We start from the raw sequence: 22,757 nt of genomic DNA, 5'->3' as shown, positions 1-22,757 counted from the left end.
TCATGGCTTAGCTGGGTTTGCAAGCACATCCACTTTCCCATTATGCTTAAAGCCCCTTTGGCTCTCACAGCAGCCTGGAGTTGATGGAGCAGAGACAATTGTCTCCATCTGAGTTGTAAGGAAATTGGAGCCCAGAGAAATTAAGTGACTCACTCTAGGTCACACATCATGTAAACTGCTAGGCAAGAACTAGAATGTCCTCTGCTTCCTATCTAGTTACTTCTCTCCTGGTCTCCCTGGCTAACTGCCAATGCTATACAGAGCTTTTCTGGGTGTGTCACCTAAATTCTGGGCCTGTTTCCTCATCTATACATGAGAAGAATCACTACCAGAAGTGATCACTACCAGAAGAGAAGCTGACACTACCAGCCATGCCACCTGTAAGTCTCTGCCAAGCAGAAAGCCCAAAGTCCCACAGTATGTGAAAGCACCTTATAAATATAACACAATTACTTTTCATACCTAGATGCTTTCAACAGAACACGAAACTTCACCTACCTCATGACTGTGTCCACTATGGGAGAACATTTGGCCTTGCCTTACTGAGAGACTTGAGAGAGCAGGAAGCGATCTAGCTCTTCTATAGCCTGGCTATATCACTTTGGAAGAGGCACTCTGTCTTGCTGAGTCTCCCCTTTCTGGCTATAGCAGAGGTGGCTGCAAGAATCCAGGGTGCTCCCTCCTACTGTCAACAAACTTACCTGATCATGTATCAAGCAATAAGTGGTAAAAGTATTACAATAGCACAGCAGGATCTGGGATCCTTCTCAACCTCTTACGGATGTGTGCAACCCTAGAAAAGTCCCTTTCTCTCTTGCGGCCTGGTTTGCTCAATATGTAAAATGGGGATAGTGTCCATCCATCCCTGCCCAGCTGGCCTCCCACAACTGCTACAGAGCCACAAATAAGACTATACGTATGAAAAGGACCAGAGACCCCTTGGAGAAACAGCTGATTCCATGACTGGGGCAAGGAAAGTCCACAGCGGGAATGGAACACCTTATTATGTTGGAAACCAATGGAATGTACAGAAACTTATGGAGACATGGCAAAAGGACATACATAAGAACCAGCTGGAAGGTAAAATTTCAGAAATCTGAGCATTCAAATGAGTAATGACATGAATACAGTATAACCCGTTAAATAAAAAAATCCGTGAGCCAACATTGATAGCACAGAACATAAAAAGAAGGGAAAGGCAGAGGGAAAGCTCTTATTTACTGAAGAATGCCAACTAAGAAAGGTAGAGATGAAAAAATGGAAAAAAATCACTATTTTATACCATAATAGTGACAACAGATTCAAGTGGTCACTGAGGGATGCTAAAGCCATTGGGTGAAATATTGTCCTATAGGACATGCAGAAATCCAGGAGATACCAGCCTAACTGAATGAGCAACCTGAACATCACCCACAGTGGGACCAACACACATCAGGGCCTCCTGACGTAATGCCCAGAGAAGAACCCAACATCACTGCTGCTTCTCCTGCCAAAATGTTCAACCAGAATCCAATCATGAAACCAAGCCAGATTGAAGGGCCTCTGCAAAATAACTGGCCTGGACTCTTCAAAAATGTTAATGTCATGAACGATTAAAAAAGAAAGCTGGAGAATTGTTCAAGAGTAAATGAGACTAGCAAAACCTGACAGTCAAGTATATGATCCTGAGATAGATCCTGGATTGGGAAATAAAACTAAACAAAATTATAAGGGACATTATTGGGATGATCCAGGAAATTTCACAATGTACTGTATAATATGTAACAGCCAAAACCAAATATAGAAACATCCACGTGTATGCACATACACACATACACATGCACACGGTAGGGGGAGATATAGCAAATGGGGCAAAATGTTGACAATTGGTGAATCTAGGTGAGAGTGTTCATTGTACTATTCTTGTAACTTTTCTGTAGGTTTGAAACTTGTCAGTCCTTGGAAGGCTGTCAGAACTGCCACATTTGAGCTAGTGGTGTCCGTAGTTGACTCAGCACTCACCCGTCAGGTATTCCAGGACGGCAGCCATGTACACGGGCGCCCCCACTCCAATCCTGTACTTGGGGTGGCCTTTCTTGATGTACCGCAGCATCCGCCCTACGGGGAAGATGACTCCTGCCTTGGCAGACCGGGAGGTCTTGGTAGACTTCTTCTTCCCACCGCGGCTCGACATGGCGGTGGCCCTGGAAGTGGATCAGTAAGCACACTGTGAAGGCAAGAGGCACACCTGTCAGGTCTGCTGGGGACAGTGCAGCCCCCCTTTCCAGGTATACTCCTGTCCCTGGAAGGCACAAGTCCCACTGCAGATGCCACTGCCTGCAGCTGCTGCACCCTCCGAGCCCAGTTTACGTGCTCTACTGGAGTAGTTGGCCCCTGAAAAGAGAAAGGCTCAGCTTTGCACATTTTATACCATGACATCAATTTTATCAGCCACTTCCATTTAAATGTTACACTGACAATAACTGCTCTTAAGTGCCTTGCCTTTATGCTGCATGATGTAAAAGAAAATGGGATTTCTTGGCTATGTTCTATATACCTGTTTAATAATTGCATTTTTACACCTGAGACTGGGGCTGATAAATTTGCCGAAGCTGTCATAAAAGAAAAGAAAACTGTGTCACCTGCCCCTAGAATTAAGATGTAAAGCCAGATACCTAGGGTCTTTGATGAAACCACCGTTTCTACCTTATAACTGTTTATCTGTGACAGGCAAGAACAGCTTACAGGAGTTAGTACAGAGTCTAGCCAGGCTGGATAAAAACTCTCTGCAATTCCAAGTCCACTGGGTTGGCCTGTCTTTAGAAAAGAGGGAGAGGTGCTTTTCCTTGCCTACTGCTCCCCCAGACCCCATCCAAACAGCCACCCAGTCCAGAGGAGCTTCCTCCTCCACACCTTTTGGGTCCTCTCCTCCCCACCCCACTGTGAATGGGGTCATCACTACCTCAACCAAAGGGTCACAAAAGTCTCCTGAAGAAGTCTCCCCACCAATGCTCCACTCTCCTCTACTCTACTTTCAACTCTGTGGGCAGGGCAGTCTTTGTACACACTCATCTGAATTCACCCTGGCCTGGTCCAAAAGCTTTGTGAACCATGAGGCTACCATGGCTTTCAAGATAAAACCAGGACCCTTGGCCTGCTCTGCAATGCCCCAGAAATCTACGCCTGGCACACCTGTCCAGCTTTGCCTTGTGCCACCTTTGGTCTAAACTCAGACACAGGAAGCCACACGAGGTTCCCCCCAAGTGCTCTACTTCTCTTCTCCCTGCCCCTGTGCCAGGACCTTCTTTACCCCTTATATTTGCTCTCTGCCCTCTGCCAACCCTTCCCTGAGTGCTCAGGTCCAGCTGTTTAACCCACCAGGTGCTTCACCCCACAGCAATGATATGCACAGATCTGTCTCTCCTATCAGACTGCAAGCGGGTAAAGGGCTGCCCCTGATAGTATTCCAAGCACCACCACCAGTAAGTAGCACCACCCAGTAAGCTCTCAAATGTTTACTGAAAGCATTCTGCTCATTCATGCATTCACTTCAGGAACTATGCTGGGCAGATGTGGTCCCTCCTCTCCCAGAGCTGGTGGGGAGAGAGACAATAAATAACCTCACTGTCATTTAAATGATCATCATGATGAGTGCTACAGAGGGCCAGTGCAGGGTGCTGGTGCAGGGTGCCTCCACCTGTTCCGGAGCCCCCTCAAAGTCTTCCCTATAGAATGTCTATGCTAAGACCATTGAACCAAATGGGCAGGTCTCCCATTTACTGATAAACTGAGGTCAGGCTCTGTGGTGTGTAGGCCCCTCCAGCTCCAACAGTCCATGGCTCTATAACCAGGGAGGCCACAGGACCAGGAGTCATCATTACTCTGACGCTCAACCCTATACTGGGGACATTGTTGGGATATGCCATGGTTTACACCTAACACCTCTATGACCCCCAAAGCATCTCAAATCATTTGCCTGACAAACAGATGGCTACAAGGGCAGCAGACAGCAGAATTCTAGGCACTCCGGGGCAGCTGTGCCAACAGGCCCAACAGAGTAAGGTGGCTTAAGCCCTGGCTCTGGACAGATGTTTGAGGGGGCTCAAGGCCTCTGCCATGAGAACCATGTACTACACCCTGTCAAGGGGCACCAAGTCTTAACTGCTCACTCACTAAGTGCTAGAGAGAGACCCAGAAGAGTCTGAGTTTTTCTGAAACAATTAGTTGGCTCCATTTCTCGCTGTAATGAACTCCATTCAAAAACATTCCCTGCAAACAGGTGCCCGTGCTCACTCTGCAGGAAATGGTATGTGTATATGTTGTTTGCCTGTGTTTTCAGGGAAAGCTGTCACTGGTTTTCCTGGCAGTCTTTTGCTTTACTACAAATGTGTTTCCCAGACCAACAACCCAATGCCTTTGGAATAAGAGCTTTTGAATCTGAACATCTCCCTTCTTTCAGCAGGGAAGGTCTGTGGTCAGTGATAATTAACAGCAACTGAGGCCCTTTCTAACTGGAGCACAGACTTCAGCTCTGTCCCCCAGAAGACCTTTTGGGTATGTCTGGGACTGTCTCTGCAGGAACTAGACAGTGCTCTCCTCCAGAGGGGGGCCATTAACACCCAGGAACCTGGCAGGTCCTAGACACACTTAATCCTTAAAAGTGATGCTCCTTTGTGCTTCACTCCTGACTCTAGCCAAGAGTCTTTCCCATCAATATGCTAGTCACTCCCAGTCTCTATACCAGTGCATTCATGGCTGCACAGACTTATAGAGCCCCAGAGCTCTGTCCTGACTGCCTAGGGTAAGGGACCACTTACAATCCCATGGGCACCTTGAACTCCTCTGGGTCTCTCAGCCCCATCAGTGGAAACATCATGCACCAAGCTACCCAAGCAGGAGTCCCCTGGCCCCTACTGCTCTGCCACCCCAGAGCACCCAAGCATTAGCCATGCCCTGCTGAACCCCCTGCAGAAACCTCTCAAGCCTCCTCACTTCTCGTCATCCTTCCTGCCATGGTTCAGCCTCCTCACTTCTCACCTATTCTTGCCAGCACCAGCTTTCTCCATAGTCACCAGAGTCACCTCTGCCTACTCTGATGGTTCCCATCACCCTGAGCTCTCAAGCCAGCCACAAACAGCATCCTTCAACTACTTCCACAGCACTGCTTCCTGCTACCCTGGCTCAGGCTCAGATGTCCTTAGTCACCAGAGTCACCTCTGCCTACTCTGATGGTTCCCATCACCCTGAGCTCTCAAGCCAGGCACAAACAGCATCCTTCAACTACTTCCACAGCACTGCTTCCTGCTACCCTGGCTCAGGCTCAGATGTCCTGGACGACCCAACTTTCTGAGCCTGTCAAGGATAAGGATATCTCTGAACATGCTGTTTCTCCTGCTTTGTCCTCTTGTCCACCTGCCAAACTGATGCTCACATGCCCCCTCTGCCATGGAGGCTGCTTGGGCCTGAGCATAGCCTGGAATTGTTCATTGCTTCGTGTTTCCACAGCGTCTATCCTGGAACATGCCATGTGCCTGCCTCCCCAACTCCAATGAACCACAAGCTCCTTGATGCCAGGCACTGTAGTCAAATCATCCTAGACCCCTGGGTCCCAGGAGAGGTGTGAGAGATCATGGGTCTTCCAGGGCCACCCTGCTGGCAGAAGAACAACTTCACTTGTCATTTTGAGTCAGGCTCCTCTTCAACAAAGCAACCTCAAGTCTTTATCCTGCTAAGGGGGTTGCCTTGCAGAGATTCTGTTCTTTATCCCTCCGCATGTTCCTTCTGCACTTTTAACTATAGCTCTCCAAGCTGCAGTCACAGCTATAAAAGAGTTCTGACCAAGCCATGCAGCCTCATGACATCCAACAACACACGGTAGTTTTTAAAACATCCTTTCGAAAATCACCTCATAGATGTGCCTTATCCAGATAAACCCAGGAATGTGCCAGGTTCATCCTGTTATTCAGAGGTCTAGGCAGGTGTGGGAAGCTCCAGCCAAGTACCAATGCAGGGAAAGAGAGTGGCTATGAGGCGAGGGGCTATTGAGCATCATGATTAAGAGCTAGAAAACCAAAGCTAGACTGACCTGATTCTAATTGTGGCTCTGCCACTTATTGGCTGTGTCTCCTTGGGCAAGTGAATTAACCCCTCTGAACCTATTTCCTCATCTGTCACATGGAGATGATGATAGAAGGGACCTCAAAGGGTTGGTAAGAGAATTGAATCAAAGCATGCAGGTAACAGGCCTGACATTCACTGAGCAAGTGCTCAGTAGTTAACTAAAACAATGATGACGTGTACAAGATGAAAAAAAGCCACCCTCTTGCAGACCAGATCTTATACATTTGTACTGGTGAAGGTATTGCTAGCTGCTGTAAAAGGTAAGTCCCTACAACTTATTTCTCACTCATAAAAGGTCTAAAAGAAGTTTACATGGTTGGCTGTTGCTTCTCCTCCACACAGTGACTCATGGATACAGACTTCTCCTGTGACTCTGACATCCTCAATACATGATTCACAGGGTGGCCATGGAAGGGAAAAAGACCATGGAAGATAACACATGGAAGTTTTCAGGGACCAGGCCTGAGAGTGGGGCACTTCTGACCATAAGCCATCAACTAGAACTTGGTCACTTGGCCACATCTGATTGCAAGAGAGGTTGGGAAATTACTCTAGCTTTATGCAGAAGAAAAGAGGAAACAGTCAGTCTCTGTCACATGACAAACCAATTTGAAATCTGACCTGGAAGCCAGGGTATGAGTGACTAGCCAAAGCCTTCTGGGCCCTGTTTGACCCGTTTCCCACATCCAGCCTGATCTGAGGGATGGACAGTCCTACATAGACAAAGTGGCCTCTTCAGCACTCAGCTTTCTTCAGGGCACTGAAGTTGCTCACAGGAGAACAGCTATACTATCTAGTCAAACAAACAGAGATGTGTCCTTCCTTCCAGGAAGGCACTCTGTTCAGTAAACCAGAAGTCCTCACCCCTGTTGAGGGTCCCATGTGCTTTGAAGACAATGATAAGTCTTTAGGCAACCCTGTGTCCATTCATCCTTGTACATTAGCTTGGCTGCCCTTTTGGCTGTTATCAGCCTAGAAAATGAAGATTCTGTTACTGATCCTCAAGGGATCTCTGTGGTCTTTATCTCTGCAACTCCTCCAACTATAAATCAATCACAATAAATATAACCTTGTTTGCAGAACCTCAAAGCTTAGCCAAAGACAAACTGTTGGAGAGGGGCTGTATGGAGACATGAACCAGTGGTGAGTAAGAAGCAAGTCTCTGATCACAGGCCCTTCAACAACCAAGATGTGACTGGGACAATGCAATCTGTCCTCATAGCACGGCACTAATTAGAAGGCTGGCTAGGAGGATACTGTGAACAAGATGGGCATAAGAACAGAGGGACAATGGGGGTGAAGAATGGAAGTGCCCTGGAGGTCCTCCCACTCCCTCCTACTCCTCCCCAACAGGCACCCTAACAGGCAGCTCACTACCTTGCAAACCACCTGCATTCTCACCTCCACCCTTTAGCACGTGCAGCTCACTAAGTCTGGAACACCCTCTCCAGCCCTGTGTCTGCAGCAATCCTACCTAGTATTCCTATGCCTTCTCTGGTGATGCAGACCCATCAAGGAGCCCCTTCTTCTGCATTCTTGCTGTGGCTGTGCCTCTGTCCCCCAGTCACAGTCTAGTTTGGGGTAGCCCCACGCCCAGATTCCAACCTTGTACACAAGGCCCAGCTGACCTCCAACCCATCTTTCCCTTATTTTCAGCAACCAGACCTCCACAAGCTGAATCACTCCCAGTTCCCTCAGTGGACATGTCTGCTGTAGCCTCTGGGGCCCAGCTAAAAATGCCTATAATCTCCCTTAGCCTGCCCCTTTAATATATTTAATTACTTTCTGGATTGTATGTACAGTACTCTGCAAATGCAGTTTCCAGCCCTTCCTTCTAACCTGATTGCCACTCTGGATCCAATTTATATATAAATTCCAATACCCCATCCTTAGCACTTGGTACATTACATCATCATTGCCCCTTTACTTGTTTGTCTTTATGGGATGGACCAATTTGCTGCTCACCACTGTATCTCCAAGCGTGCAGAACCCTGCCTGGTACCTGGTAGACACTCAAGTGCTGGCTGGATTGTAGCTGATTAGTTGCCATTTACAGTAAATGAGGTTCCCTTGACAAAGAAGAGAGCAGCATTTCCAAATAGAGCTGTGGCTAGTGGGACACCACCAGGTCAGGAATCTACCCTGGGACCATTCGTGTACATATACCTGGCCAAATCCCTGCAGGAGCCCAGACCCTCAAAATTCAGGGAGCTTGTGGAGGCACCGTGCAGATTCCCCAGAAGGAAACACTCCAATTTTCCTGATAGCTGGGCATGAGTCACACAGAGGCCTTATGACTTTGTGACAATTCTATGGCTCCAGTGACCTCTCCTCTTGCCATAGGACTGGCTCAGTAACACAGAGCAGAGGAAAATACTTACCTTCTTCACATCTGCAAGAGACTAACCCCTGTTAAAGCTGCAGCACAGAAAACCCTTAAACAATCAGGGCACTCGTGAAACCTCTGTGATGGTGAATCGTGAAGTCTTTTATTATCTAAACAACGAATTCATGCATACTGATTCTGAATGAAATATTGATTAGAACTACTGAGGAGCTACTAGTCAGAAAGCCTTATCTCCAGCTCCTGAGGATGCAGCAATCTGAGCTATCGGCGCTCGAATCGCTGATGATCAGGGAAGACTGCCCCATCCATTCCCTGCAGCAGAATAAATGCCCATGTATCCACATGCATTTGTCACCTTCCCATCAACTCCAATCATGAAGGCAAGCCTGAGACACTTAATTCTGAAGGATAGGACACTAATCCTGTTTACAGCATTCTTTTCCATTTACTTCTATCACACCAAATGATTAACGGTGTCACTGCTGTCATGTCCCCAGAGGCATGTGAATACACTACACAACCATCACTCACAGAGCTGGGGTTCACAAGCTGCACTCCGATTGGCTTGGAACAGAGACCAGTTGTTGTACTCCAGCCAATCAGGAAGAACATCAGTCTCCATTCATAAACCACTACATCATAAAGTGAGCCAGATGATTAAAGAACCTACAGTCCACCCTCAGTGAACCAAGGGATTGCAAACAGAAGAGACAGACCAACTGAGATAGTAAATCCTAAACCATGCGTTTTGTTCCAGCAGATGAATCTTATTCATGTGTTAGGTTTTTGGCCGCAGAAAAAAACAAAACTCAAACCCAAACATAAGTGTCATTCACCACAAGCAGGAAACTGTTTTTGGGAAGCTAAGTCTGGACTGAAATTTCACCTCTGCAAACCCACTCTGTGGTGTGCTTCCTGACCTGCAATGAAGGGACCAGCACTACATTTTAATGGCAAGTCACTGTCTGCCTGCTTCACAAGGAAACTTTCCTACATACCTCTTCTCTCTTTTAAAAGTTGTGCCAGACTCTAAGATGACTCCAGTGGAAGGTCATCTAGAGAAAAGTGAAAATGGGAGCTACAGAGGGCAGGACCTGGGCAGTACCAGACTTAGTATCTAGGAGCTACTCAATATATGCTGAACAGATGAAGCATTCCCAAAAAGAACAACAACAAAAAAGCACCCAATCATGTCTCTCTCCTGCTCAGAATCCTTCAGTGGCTTCTTACTGCTCTTAAGACAAAGTATGGTTCTGATTAGGATCCTTTCTGGTTTGGCCCATTTGTCCCTCTTGCCTTACCTGACTCCCCACCAGGATCCAACCATCCTGAGCCTCTGGCAGTTTCCCATATGACCCCTGTTCTTTTCTTATAAGATCTGCACATGTGGCTCCCCAGGCCTCAAACACTTGTCCCCATTTGCCCTCCTTACCCCAGCCAACTCCTACTCGACCTTTCCATTCTAGATTAGGGCTCACTCCTGGCTTGGTTACTGTCCCTGCTAGGGGCTATTATGGCCTCCTGTACTGACCTCATAACAGCCTGTCTTCTCCTCCTAATGTCAGCCTCCCCATGGCAGAGACTGGGCATTTCTTGATCATGGCTGTGTTTCCAGTGCCTGAACAGAATTGATTCTCAGGAAATATTTGTTGAAAGACTGCAGACACTGACCTGGCAGGCTTGATCCAAGCAAACAAGCTATACAACTCTGGAATGAAAAGCTGACCCACTCCGGCTCACTCATAAGAGGTAAGGTGGGGCCCAATGTACCTCTAAACCTACAGAAGGTGGGAAGGACCTATATGACAGGCTTGAGCCCCACTCATTCCTGCCCTTTCCCTTCCCACGTTCCAGGAATGGGGCTCTGGAAAGTTCATCACAAATACTTGGGGTCATTCAAATAAGATCCAGAGGCCACTGCATAAACACCCTTTTGGGGTGTGCATAAACACCCTTTTGGGGTGTGCATAAACACAGCTTGGGGTTTTCAGTTTATGCTTTTATTTAAATAAATCTCCTTTAAGTGACCTGGGACAGCATTATCTCTGAAGATATTAGAGGCAGGTCCCAGAATACATGTACACTGAGCCTCTCAATGGAGAAGAAATGAGGGGCTCTTCTCAAGTTCTACTGCCTCTAGGACCATAAGAAACAGCAGACTGAGATGGGGCACTCCCTACCCCGGCCCATTTGGCAAAAACCAAGCCAGTGACATGGTTGTGTATTAGACTGTCACATATGAAGTTCCGGACAATTCTCAAAATTTAATAAAATGTGAGGAATCCCTGCTTCATTTTAAAGGCCCTGTCTCAATTTTCACTTACATATCCTTTCCCCTTCAATGTGTTATCTAGGGATCAGCATTATCAATGGTAACAGGTTGAAATAAAAGAACAGATTGAAGATTTCCTTCTCTCCTTGTAAAACTGTAGGGAGGAGGGGAATGTGAAGTCTTAAGAGTTTTTTTGCTGTTGTTTTTAAGAAAAAAAAAGAAAGTTTAAATATTCATCCTCATTGGTCTCTTGCGCGATTCAGATGCTGCTGCCCGACAGTGGTTAATCGTGTATAAGAGGTATTAATTCCAGTTGCAGCCATGAGGTGCCCTTTTCAGAGCACTTTTCTGACAGCAGACTAGCACCATAAAGGTGGCCTGCAGTAAGATGGATACCACCTAATTTACAACTTGAGTCTCCCGGTCAAACCTAAGGCTATTCAAAACTCCCCAGCAACCTGGAACAGGGAGCCTTAGAACAAAGCATTTCCCCCTCCAATTTAACGGTAAAACCTCAAACCACGAAGGTGGAAGTAAAGGTGGAAGCTAGCAGGAGTGCCCCTCTAATTGTCTACTCTTAAAGTATGCTGTTTATTGGGTCATTAAAATCTTACAAGGACCTCATGGCAATTATAATTGTTGAATTCAAGGTCTGTCTCAGATGTTTGTACAGAAGTCTCTTGCTTTCAAACTAGGAAATATTTTCCCTGATATCTTGTCTAAAAGAACTGACCAGCTCCTTGAGTAATCTGTGGTCCCTGCAGGAGTGGGGATGGGGTGTGCTATCTCGAACACCTGTTGTCAGGTGACAGAGCCAGCAGCATCCTGCGCACTCACCTCCACACTCCACCCCACCCCCAGCGCGTCTCTTCCCTGCTGGCCTTCTCCACCCGGGGAGTCTATGGCCTTCCCCAGTTACCTTAGAAGAAAACAACCTCCCAACCAGAAAGCAAACAAAAGGCCGATCCCAAGCCGAGCCACAGCAGAGGGGCTTCAGCCGTGGCCCCTCTCCAGCCCATCCCTGGACGACCCCCTGCTCCCGCCCCCCCGCCTGGCTTCAGTCCCATGAGCATCCCCCAAATCCCAGCCCTACCATCCCAGCTGATCCTACACCGCGGCCCCCTGGGGCTCGGGCCGGACTTATTGTGCCGGGGCGTCAACTCGCGGGCCGGCGGGCGCTTCACCAAGTACAACTCCGCACACAACAGCTCCTGGCGCCCAGGCCCAAGCTGGCCGGCTAGCATTGCGGGGCCTCCTGCGCCCTCGGGCCCGGCCCGCGCGCCCGCCCCGGAACTGTCTCTTTCCCACAGAAGCGCCCAGGCGCGGGCAGAGGATGCGTTTCGAACAGAAGTTGGTTTCCGGGTTTGCTTTTTGAACAAAACCAAAGGGAATCCCGCGCGGCCCGGGCAGGAGTTCCGGACAATTCTCAAAATTTAATAAAATGTGAGGAATCCCTGCTTCATTTTAAAGGCCCTGTCTCAATTTTCACTTACATATCCTTTCCCCTTCAATGTGTTATCTAGGGATCAGCATTATCAATGGTAACAGGTTGAAATAAAAGAACAGATTGAAGATTTCCTTCTCTACTTGTAAAACTGTAGGGAGGAGGGGAATGTGAAGTCTTAAGAGTTTTTTTGCTGTTGTTTTTAAGAAAAAAAAAGAAAGTTTAAATATTCATCCTCATTGGTCTCTTGCGCGATTCAGATGCTGCTGCCCGACAGTGGTTAATCGTGTATAAGAGGTATTAATTCCAGTTGCAGCCATGAGGTGCCCTTTTCAGAGCACTTTTCTGACAGCAGACTAGCACCATAAAGGTGGCCTGCAGTATCCCCGCGCCCCGCGCTCGCCCCCTCCGCCCGGCTCCGCTGCCGAGTGAACTGGAACCAGTCGCCGCGGCCCCGGGGCTCCCACAATGCACAGCGCGCCGCTCGTCACATCCCATCCCGTCCCCGCGCGTCCGGCCACCCCTCCCCGCGCCAGCGGCCGCCCCGGCCTTGACCCCGGCCCGGCGCTCTGCCTCTGGACGCGGGCCGGTCTGTTCCCCGCTGCACCCAGGCCCTGGCGTCTGGCCCTCGGGCCCCAACGCCGTGGGCCTTTGGGAGGAGTCAGACCCCCGGGAGAGGCGCTTCCTCAGGGCGCGTCCCAGGCTCTACGTCCCGAGTGAACGCCTACTGTGTGCCTGCCCGCGAGCAGGGGACTTTCAGCCTCATCCCTCCCAACTTCCCATTAACCCAGGGAGGGAGGCACAATTGCTGTTACCAGTGATCGCTTTTCCCTCCCTAATCAATGCAAACTTCCTGCTCCTCAGAGACATCGCTGTCTTTAGATACAAGCCACTCTCAAGCCCTTGTCTGCACGCTCAGCTCCCCTGGGGTTCTTTAGAGTAGATCCCTCACCCCTAAGTCTGGACCTGCTTCGCTCATGGAAGCTGTTAACTACTTAAGTAAAGCGAACGGTCGGTATTGGACCCAAGTTAGGATTTACTGTTAGAAGCAGTGATTCTTTATCGTCACACTTTTTTTTTTTTTTTTTAACTACAGACAAGCAGAAAGGGGAGGGGCTGCCACAAAGCCTATCTGCGTTCTGTATTCTTAAATCGGTTTCTTGCCTGAAGGCACTAGTGCCCCATCCTGGGTACTTAATAAGTGCTTTCCTTCTACTCCCCTTCCTCCTAAGTGTGGAGAGGGAAGCCACCTCTCTACCCGGCTGTGAACTAAATTTGGATAATAATACACATCCTTCAGGTTTGTTGTGAAGTTTAATGTGCCGCTGCTAGGGATTATGGAGGTAAAGACTCACCCCAGCCCTCAGGCTGCGCCCTAATAGCAAGGGGGGTAACCTCCCTCCCTTCATCATAATGGTTCACACCCTCTTTAAAAGTTTGCAAAGTAGTGTCCAATACATGCCATTCATGCATTCATGAATTCTATTAAGCACTGAGGACAAATTGTGCTGTGCACCAATTTGGGTACTGGATACCAAGCAGTGAACAGAACAGGTGAAAATCCCTGCTCTCCTGGAGTTTGCAATTCTACTAGGAAAAGAAAGACAATAGACAAATGAAATGATATGTCAGATGGTGTAAATGCTGTGAGGAAAAATAAAGCGGGAAAGGGAGATAGGGAGTGTGAGATAGGAATGAAGTTTCAAATTTTAGAGAAGGCCTGCCTGAGGAGGTAATATTTAAGCAAAGACCTGAAGGAATTGAGGGAAGAAGCCGTGTGGGGAAGGAATGTTCCAAGCCTGAGGAACATCAAGTGCAAAGGCCCTGAGGTGGAGTATTTCCAACATCATCAAGGCACAGTGAGTATGAGGTCGGAGTGGAATAAGTGAGAAGAAAAGTAACAGGAGATGAAGCTCAAGAAATGATGATGCTTTGGATCCCAAAACAAAGCATTAAGGATGTGTAAGGATTCCCCAGGGAAGGGTGTCAGAGGAGGTACAGGACATCCCTCCCCCTTGTTGTGTCTTTCCCTGAGTCCTTGGGCAGGCACCCTCAGTTCTGTAGGGGCCACCAGGTGAGGTTAGAATCTGCCATCCTCCAAGATCTTGGTGCCATCCCCACCCCCATTCATCTCCAAAGCATGCCATTATAGAACATACTAGGAATATTGCCCCCCTTGAGCTTTTTAGCAGCCCTGTCCCTACCTCTCTCCAGAAGGCCCCACCTTCTCTCTCTCTCATTTCTCCTCCTGCACTCTGTGTGCCCTGTTCTTCCACCTCAGTGACCTGTCCTTTCTCCCAATCTGGCTCAGGGAGGTACACCAGCTGCTGCTACTGCTGCTGCTTTTATGTTCTTTTGTTTTTGTTTTTTTTTTTCCAATTGCAAAATAAATGCATACTCACCAGGGAAAAATGGAAAATAAAAATACTTGAAAAATTAAGATCATCCTAGGCACACCACTAGGAGAGAACAACTGTTCCCTTTCAGCCTTTTATTCATATCCACTTAGTATTAAACATAGATGAGTTTCTCCTCTATTTGGTACTTGTCACATGCTTTTTAAACTTGATGGTCCTTTATGACCATTTTACCATGTGTTTACTCTACAATAACAGTTCTCAAACTATTTAGATTCAGAACCCTTTGACCCTCTTAAAAATTATTGAGGACTCTGAAGAGCTTTGCTTATGTGGGCTGTATCTATGAATATTTGCTCTATTAGAAATTAAAACAGGCTGATTCCAGCTCTTGGCTATTGTGAAGAGTGCTGCAATGAACATTGGGAAACAAGTATACCTTCGACTTGATGATTTCCATTCAGAAAGTCGTATAACTTCGTATAATGTATGCTATACGAAGTTATTACGAAAGGACATTCTTGGGGGGGAGGGGAGAGAGGGAGGAGGGCGGGAGGTGTCGGTGAAGGGCCATAATAACCATTGACAAAATAAAAAATTAAAAAAAAAAAAAAACAACTGTACTTCTACACATTTGCAATAAAATATCTGAAAATAAAATTAAGGGAAAAAAACAATTTATGATAGCACCCAAAAAATAAATCCATAGGAAAAATTTTAACGAAAGTACAAAATTCATACTCCGAACACTACAAACCTTGTTGGAAAAAGCTAAAGATCTAAATAAATGGAAAACCATCTCAAAAAAAAAAAGAAAAAGAAAAAGAAATTAAAACAGGAAAAAAATTGAAATATTCATTTTTTAAAAATTCATTTATTAATTTATGGGCCGGCCTGTGGATCACTCGGGAGAGTGTGGTGCTGATAACATCAAGGCCACGGGTTCGGATCCCATATAGGGATGGCTGGTTGGCTCATTGGGTGAGCGGGGGGCTGACAACACCAAGTCAAGGGTTAAGATCCCCTTATTGGTCATCTTTAAAAAAAAAAAAAATTCATTTATTCATTTAAAAAAAGTTAACATGTAAGCAAGTTATATGTTAACATAAATAATGTATTTTTATAAAAATCATTATGTTTTCCAAACAAAAAAAATTAGAAGAATGGCATCGTTTTACTATTTTGAACACCTCTTTAATATCTGGTGTCACAGAAGATAGCTAGAGTCCCATGTCTTGCATGTATTCAATCAGCTGCTATATGTCGTTTTGTTTGAAGTATATGAAGAATATCCAGCCTTATGCAGATATGTGTTTGGAAAAGAATAGAGGATTTTAATAGCCTTTTCAGATAATTACAGATGTTTTTATTTGATATTACACCAAAATTTAATTGCAATGTAGAATCTGAAACCAGTGAATAAACTTTTGAACTCATTTATATTAAAATCCATTGGTTTTTCTTATATTTTGAGTGGGTCCTTTAGCCATGCATAATTTGGTAAAATCATACATTGGTCATTTGGAAAATATTGATTTACTGAGTTATACAGTTCTCCCAGATGTAAACACATTTCATTGTGCAATATTAGGAAATCATATCCACTAATATTACTGCTAATTTCATCTAAAGGTTTTTAAGTATTGGCAAGTTGTCAAGCTCATGGTAGCACATACAAGTTTCCCAGAATTGTAATTTTTGCTTGAAAGCTCAAATTTGGCAATATATGTGACAGTGATTTTCTTTGAAGTGACGGCTTCATTTCACTCATTTTCAAGAAAATATCTACCACATACATAGGACAGCATTATGACTTTCAGGGACCTTAGGTATTTTTGCCTCCATTGGCCACTTCCTCCATTAAAAAAAACAAAAACAAAAACAAAAACACTTGAGTGTAAAGACAAATATATAATAAAACCGTATGGTACCTCATCAAGGGTTCAGCCTTGCACACACCCAATTCTGAATAATCTTAGTTTATCTGTGGGTCAGGCCCAACTTCTCTATTAGGAACAGTGTCAAGGCCCACAGGACTTCATGGACCCACTAAAATGTCTTAATTTCTTCTAAAATCAGAAGTAGAAGTTCAAGGGTTCATATCCCTGAACCAGCAAGCCGCCAGAAGCAAAACAAAACAAAACAACCAAAAACAAAAAAAATAGAAATACAATAAAATCAGAAGTAGCAAAGATTATTAAAAATAAAAGAAAAAAGAAAAGTTCTTTGAGATTGAAAAAAACATTTTAATAGATAATATTAATATATTTATCTTTATACCAACACAGTTGTAAAATACAATTTTTCTATCTTTTTAGAAATAAGATAATATAAAAATATAATATAATAAATGTAAAATATAATATAAATATAAATATAATATAAAAATATAATACAGCCCTGCAGTCGGTTGTTTCAAGTAAAAATGGTGTTCCATGAGAAAAGCAGCTAGTTTAGCTCACAGCGCAATCACATGAGAGCTTTTTCTCAAGGCGATCATCCTAGTTGGTAATATAGCAGAAGTGCCTACTTCCCATTTAGTCACACAGAATATTTCTAAATGTGTCCTAAAGGGTTGAGATATAATAAAATTAACATCAAGGACATTCTTAAGTGAAACTGGCTCTTTCTTTTTCTGTGAGTACTTGGCAATAAATGATAAAATGATTATTTGTACAATTTGATGCCATTGCTGATTTGTGCCAAGTCACCAGCAATTTTTCCTGCTATTGTTTTTGCATCATCTGTGTAAAGATCAGTACAGTGAAAAGTCACATAATGTCTTAGTATTATTGTGAAAATGGTTTTGATTTTTTGGATCCCCAGAAAGGGTCTCAGTGTCCTTTGGGGGTCTGCAGACCCCGGTTTTGAGAACGAAGCACTTTTCCACAGCATCCAGGAGCTGGACCATCATTTATTTAACCAACTCCTTATTGTTTCATCTTGTTTTGCCTTCTTCTTTCAGGTTGTTTTCAACTCCATTATAAAGACATGATGACTATCCTTAGAGATAACACCTCTGTGTACACCTGGCTGTCAAGGATGAGTTCTTAGAAGTGGAAGTGCTGGATCAAAGATTCCAGTTTAAAAGCTTTAACACAGGCAGAATGGCCCTCCAGCTAAGTGGAGACTGTGTTTGGGCCAATGGGCAGGGCTGAGCATTCCTGGTTTCCCCACTACCTCCTGACCAACCCCGTGGAGTGTGCCCCAAGACCTTTGATGATCTGAGAGTCAAACAATGGAGGTGTCACCATTTCCTTCTGTTTACCTTGACCTTATTTGTGGAAGGGCAGGGGGTGGATCTCTAGTTAGTTTCTAAACTTTTGATCAACACACATCAAACCAAGAAGAGTGTGTGCAAGAGGGGACAGGGGATCCTAGGAAAGAAAGCTTTGGGGAAACCTCTGTACTTCTCTCTCACCACTATCTGCCCCCAATGACAAACTGAAGTTCTGTATCCACATAACAGATATCTTCCTCATCTCTGCAGGCTGAAGCCTTTCTTCCTCACTTGGTTACTTCAGAGATGGGTTCTCTTTCTTTGATCTGCAATAGGCGGCAACATCTGATCCTTTCCCTTGTTTTCAACAACATTCACCCCATCCTGTCTTTGTTAAACAGCTAATGCCCTTCTTTAGAGAAGGGAACTACATGTGAATACTTACCCTTAATGAGGAATAACAAAAGGGCTAAGGAAACCCATCTAAGAGTGCATGTAGGAAGGAAGAGGGCACCTCTTTTCATGCCTATAGGGGTCTCTAGATTTAAATATTTTTTCCCCTGAGGTTAGGTAGAGCTAGATTGAAAATACAGTTTGAAGGATTTAGGCTCCCTGCAGAGCAGTGATACTCAAAGTGTGGTCCGAAGAAAAATGTGGGGTCCCTGCAACTCTTTCATGGGGCCTGTGGGTTAAAACCTCTTCTATAATAATATGAAAGCCTTATTTGCCATTTTCACTGTGTTGACATTTGCACTGATAGTAAAAAATAAGCACTGGTGGGTAAAGGGTCAGTGCCTTAACATGAATCAAAGCAGTAGCCCCAAACTGTACTAGCAGACCTGGGATCCTTTCTCTCTCTCTCTCTCTCTCTCTCTCTCTCTCACACTCACACACACACACACACACACACACACACACACACACAGCTAGTTTCACTTATGAATTAAGAATATCCTAATGAAACAAATTTAAAAAATTTTAAAAGCTTGTATTGCCCACCATAAACTTGACAGCTTTCCAATACTTAGTTTTCTGATGAGATCGGTGATAGTATTAACTAATAATGTTGTATAATAAAAATCTGTCAACATTTAGAAAATCTGCATAACCAATATTTTCTAAATGACCAATAAATGATGGCACAAAATAATGCATTGGTAAAAAGATATGTTCAAAGTGCAAGATAAACCAATGGATTTAATGTCACAGAGTGTAAAAAGTTACTGATACGTTTTCAAATTCTACATAACTACTAACCTTTAAGAACCGGCCACTTGTTGAGTTTTAGCATAGAATCAGAGGACAATATCCACAATTATCTGAAAAGATTGTTGTAATACTCCTTCCTTTACCACATTAAAAACAAAACTTTAGCATGGAAAAAACAAAAACAAAAAACACCATAAGAAAGTCAAAAGTCAAAAAACAAACTGGAAAAAAAAATTGGCAAAATATAGCACAGATAAACTCTATTGTCCCTGTCTTAGTTTTCTAGGTCTGCCAAAACAAAATAACAGACTGGGTGGCTTAAACAATAGAAATTAATTTTCTCAAAATTCTGGAGGCTAGAAAGTTTCTAGCAGGGTTTGGTTCATGGTAAGGGCTCTCTTCCTGGCTTGCAGACAGCTGCTTTGTCCTCACATTGCCTTTTCTCCTTGAGTGTGGGCGTGTGGATTGGGGGTGGGGGCAGAAAGTGTGCTTTCTGATGTCTCTTCTTGTAAGGACACTAATCCTGTTAGATTAGGGCCCCAACCTTATGACCTTATTTAAACTTAATTACCTCCTAAAGGTGTCATCTCCAAATACAGTCGGTGGGGGCTTCAACATATGAATTTTGGGAAGACAATTCAGTTCATAGCAGTCCCTAATATATAGCAAAAAAAAAAAAGCTTTTGAAAATTGAGGCAGAAAGATAAAAAGTCCTATTGGAAAGTTGCACAAAATATATGAACAATTAACGGGAAGAGATATAAAAATCATACTTAAAATATGAAAAGATGTTCAACTTCACTATAAGAGAAGAGTAAATAAAACTGCAGCTAGAAACTTTCTCATTTACTAGACTGGCAAAAGTTCAACAGCTTGAAACTACACTCTGTTGTCAAAGCTGTAGAAAACAAACTCTCTCTGAAAACTTTTGACAACATAAAAACCTGCACATGGAAGTTTATAGCTGCTTTATTCATAATGACCAAAAACTGGAAGCAATCAGGATGTTCTTTAGTAGGTGAGTGAATAAACAAACCATGGTACATCCATACAATGGAAAATTATTCAATAATAAAAAGAAATGAGATATTAAGTCATGGAAGACATGGATGAATCTTAAATACATATTAATAAGTGAAAGAAGATAGTTCTGAAAAAGCTGTATACTATATGATTTCAACCACCTGACGTTGTAAAAAGGAAAAATTATAGTGATAACAAAAAGATCACTGGTTCACAGAGTTTGAGAGGCAAGGGTAGAGTTGAATAGTTGAAACACAGGAGATTTTTTAGAGCAGCGAAATGTTTTGTTTGATGCTGAAATGGTGGACACATAACATTAAGCATTTGTTAAAACACATAGAACTTTAGAGCACAAAGAGCGAAACCTTAATGTATGTAAATTTTTTAAAATTATCATTTAGGAGGTTGAGGGATTCCAGGATACAAATGCAAACCATGACAAAAGAATCTAACTAATGAAGTGGATTGAATTGTGTCCCCCTAAAGTTTATTGAAGCTTGAACTGTGTTTCTCAAGTTTTATGTATTAGAAACTTAGCCCCCACTGTGACTGTTAAGAAGGTGGAAAATCCTATTATGGTAATTGAAAGGTGGAGCCTTGAATAGGTGGTTGGATTGTAGGAACGTGCAGTAGTGAGTGGATTAAAAATGGTGGTCAGGGGCATGGTTCTGAGGGCTTTAAAAGAAGAGGAGTGTCTGTCTTTCTCTCTCTCTCTGCTCTTTCTGCTTCCACCATCTTGCAATGTGAGACCCCTGGGTCACTGTCACCAACACCAGATGGACTTTGGACTTTCAGCCTCAGAAACTGTAAGCAGTAAATTTTGTTTTCTTTGTAAATCACCCAGTTTCAGGTGTTTTGTTATAAGTAACGGAAATGGACTAATACTTTCTTACAAATGTGTGAAACAACCTCACTGAAGGGGGTGGTGCTGACGTAAGTAACTTTGGAAATGAGGGGAGTCTGTAAGACTGCAAAAAGAAATTGTATATAAAAAAAACAAAAACAAAAAACTCTTTCTTTCATATGCTATTGGTAGGAATAAAAATTGCCTCAACCCTATGGAGAAAAATTTGATAACATTTTATAAAACTACCTCTGCATTTACCCTTAACCAAACAATTATGCTTTTAGAATTTACCCCAGAGGCTTCCAGTCAAGATGGTGGAATAGACAGTCACTAATGTCACTCTCACCCATAAATCAACCAATTTACAGCTATTAAAAAGCAATGACAGCCAAGCTTGGGCCACTACAGCTCAGGGGAAGAGGAGGAGAGACCTACGGAGATCACAAAGGTGGGAGAAGCCACAAGGAGAGAAAGAAAGGATTGTTCCCACCATTTTGAGCCCCAGCAGCTTCAAGTCTAGAGCTGCTGAGCACATGGAGTAAGAGCTGGCAAAAGCCGCAGCTGTGCCCTTCAGATGAAGTTGCTTGGAGGCGGCAGGGAGAAAAGTGCCTTGGTGGCCCTCAAGCCAGCAAGATCACTAACAGGGTTCCCATGGACCAACACAGGAGTGAGGTGCCACGGACAACTGAGAAAAGGAGCCACTCAGAGACTGTGAATCATCACAAGGGACTGGTGCATGGCCCATCCTATGGGAAGTGTTTGGAGTGTGGGTGGTGGGAGAGATGGGCCACCAGGGGAACACTGGGGCACAGCAAGGACAGCTGATCTGTCCCCAAATCAACACAGGACCACTCATTGGAGATTGGTCAGGAATATAGAACTGTAGGTGGGGGCATTTTGCCGAAAATTCTCAGGTCCAGACCAGAGTTCCCACACAACCCAAGTGTACTGGATCTCACAAGACCGAGAAGTACCTACAAGATTAACAATTAAAACCTGAGCTGCACAAAAAGCTTTCCCAGGGAATCAGTAGCAAAGAAGCAATGTAGCTCAACCACAGGGCTCAAGTGCTGGTCCCCACAGGAAGCTCCCCCATTTTAGAAGTAAGCAAAGGACAATACATTAGTTCCAGTGCAGAGTTTAAGTAGTCGGAACAGCAAATAATTGAACACAGAATTGAAAGAAACAAAATACCCACAGATCAGAGACAAAGTTTGATATTAATCAGTAAAGGTCTCACTTCACCAAAGAACACCTATGAGACCTAGAAGGACTGGAAACCCCCCAGGCTCCCAAGCTGGGGCAGTGGGGGTCAAGGACTTCAGCGCCCCCCCTCTTGACATCTGCATCCATCCCAGCAATGACTGAAGCACCTCTGGAAACCCCCTGGTCTCTCCTGCCAGAATGAGGGGAGTACCATGGGCCTCGACCATGCTCCCCCTCCTTCTTGTTCCTCTCACCCTATTACCCTCCTCCTTTCCTTTCCCCCCACCCCCTCAACCGCTCTCTAACATCATAGAATGTAAACAATCAATCAATTAATTAATTTAAAAAATATATATCACAATTTTGTAACAAAATTGACATTATATTGTATATATTGTTTTATTCACAATTTTTTTCATTTGAAAATTCACAAGCATATCTCTATGTCATTATTGTTCTTTGAAAAACAATACTAAGTGCTACATAATATTACATGGATCTAACAGAATTTATTTAGATGATACCATGTTTCTGGGCATTTTGGATATTACTGATATTGCCTGTAAAATTTAAATTTAATGAACATTATTGTACATTAATCTTTATGTGCATATCTAATTATTTCTTTAGTATAAATTTCTAATATTGAAAAAAAAAGAACTTACCCTGAAGATACAACTCCAACAATACAAAAATACATATGCACAGAGACAAGATGGCGACGGGTCTGGAG

The 22,757-nt window shown here is 44.3% G+C and overlaps 1 protein-coding gene and 1 pseudogene across 2 annotated transcripts in view; one reads left to right on the top strand and one right to left on the bottom strand.

Moving 5' to 3' along the window:
* LOC103601004 (core histone macro-H2A.1) overlaps nt 1–2,206 on the bottom strand; it is a 31,095-nt gene extending 28,889 nt beyond the window's left edge. For both annotated transcript variants that reach the window (XM_008585384.1, XM_008585383.1), the window contains exon 1: nt 2,002–2,206. In XM_008585384.1, coding sequence (XP_008583606.1) covers nt 2,002–2,173 — 172 coding nt within the window. In that variant the 5' untranslated portion in view covers nt 2,174–2,206. The remainder of the gene's footprint in view (nt 1–2,001) is intronic.
* Nucleotides 2,172–22,757, top strand: part of LOC103601006 — a 54,815-nt pseudogene continuing 34,229 nt past the window's right edge.

Source organism: Galeopterus variegatus, unplaced genomic scaffold, assembly GCF_000696425.1.
Source record: "Galeopterus variegatus unplaced genomic scaffold, G_variegatus-3.0.2 Scaffold3548, whole genome shotgun sequence".
Classification (NCBI taxonomy): domain Eukaryota; kingdom Metazoa; phylum Chordata; class Mammalia; order Dermoptera; family Cynocephalidae; genus Galeopterus; species Galeopterus variegatus.
This window is presented reverse-complemented; position numbering and strand designations above follow the sequence as displayed.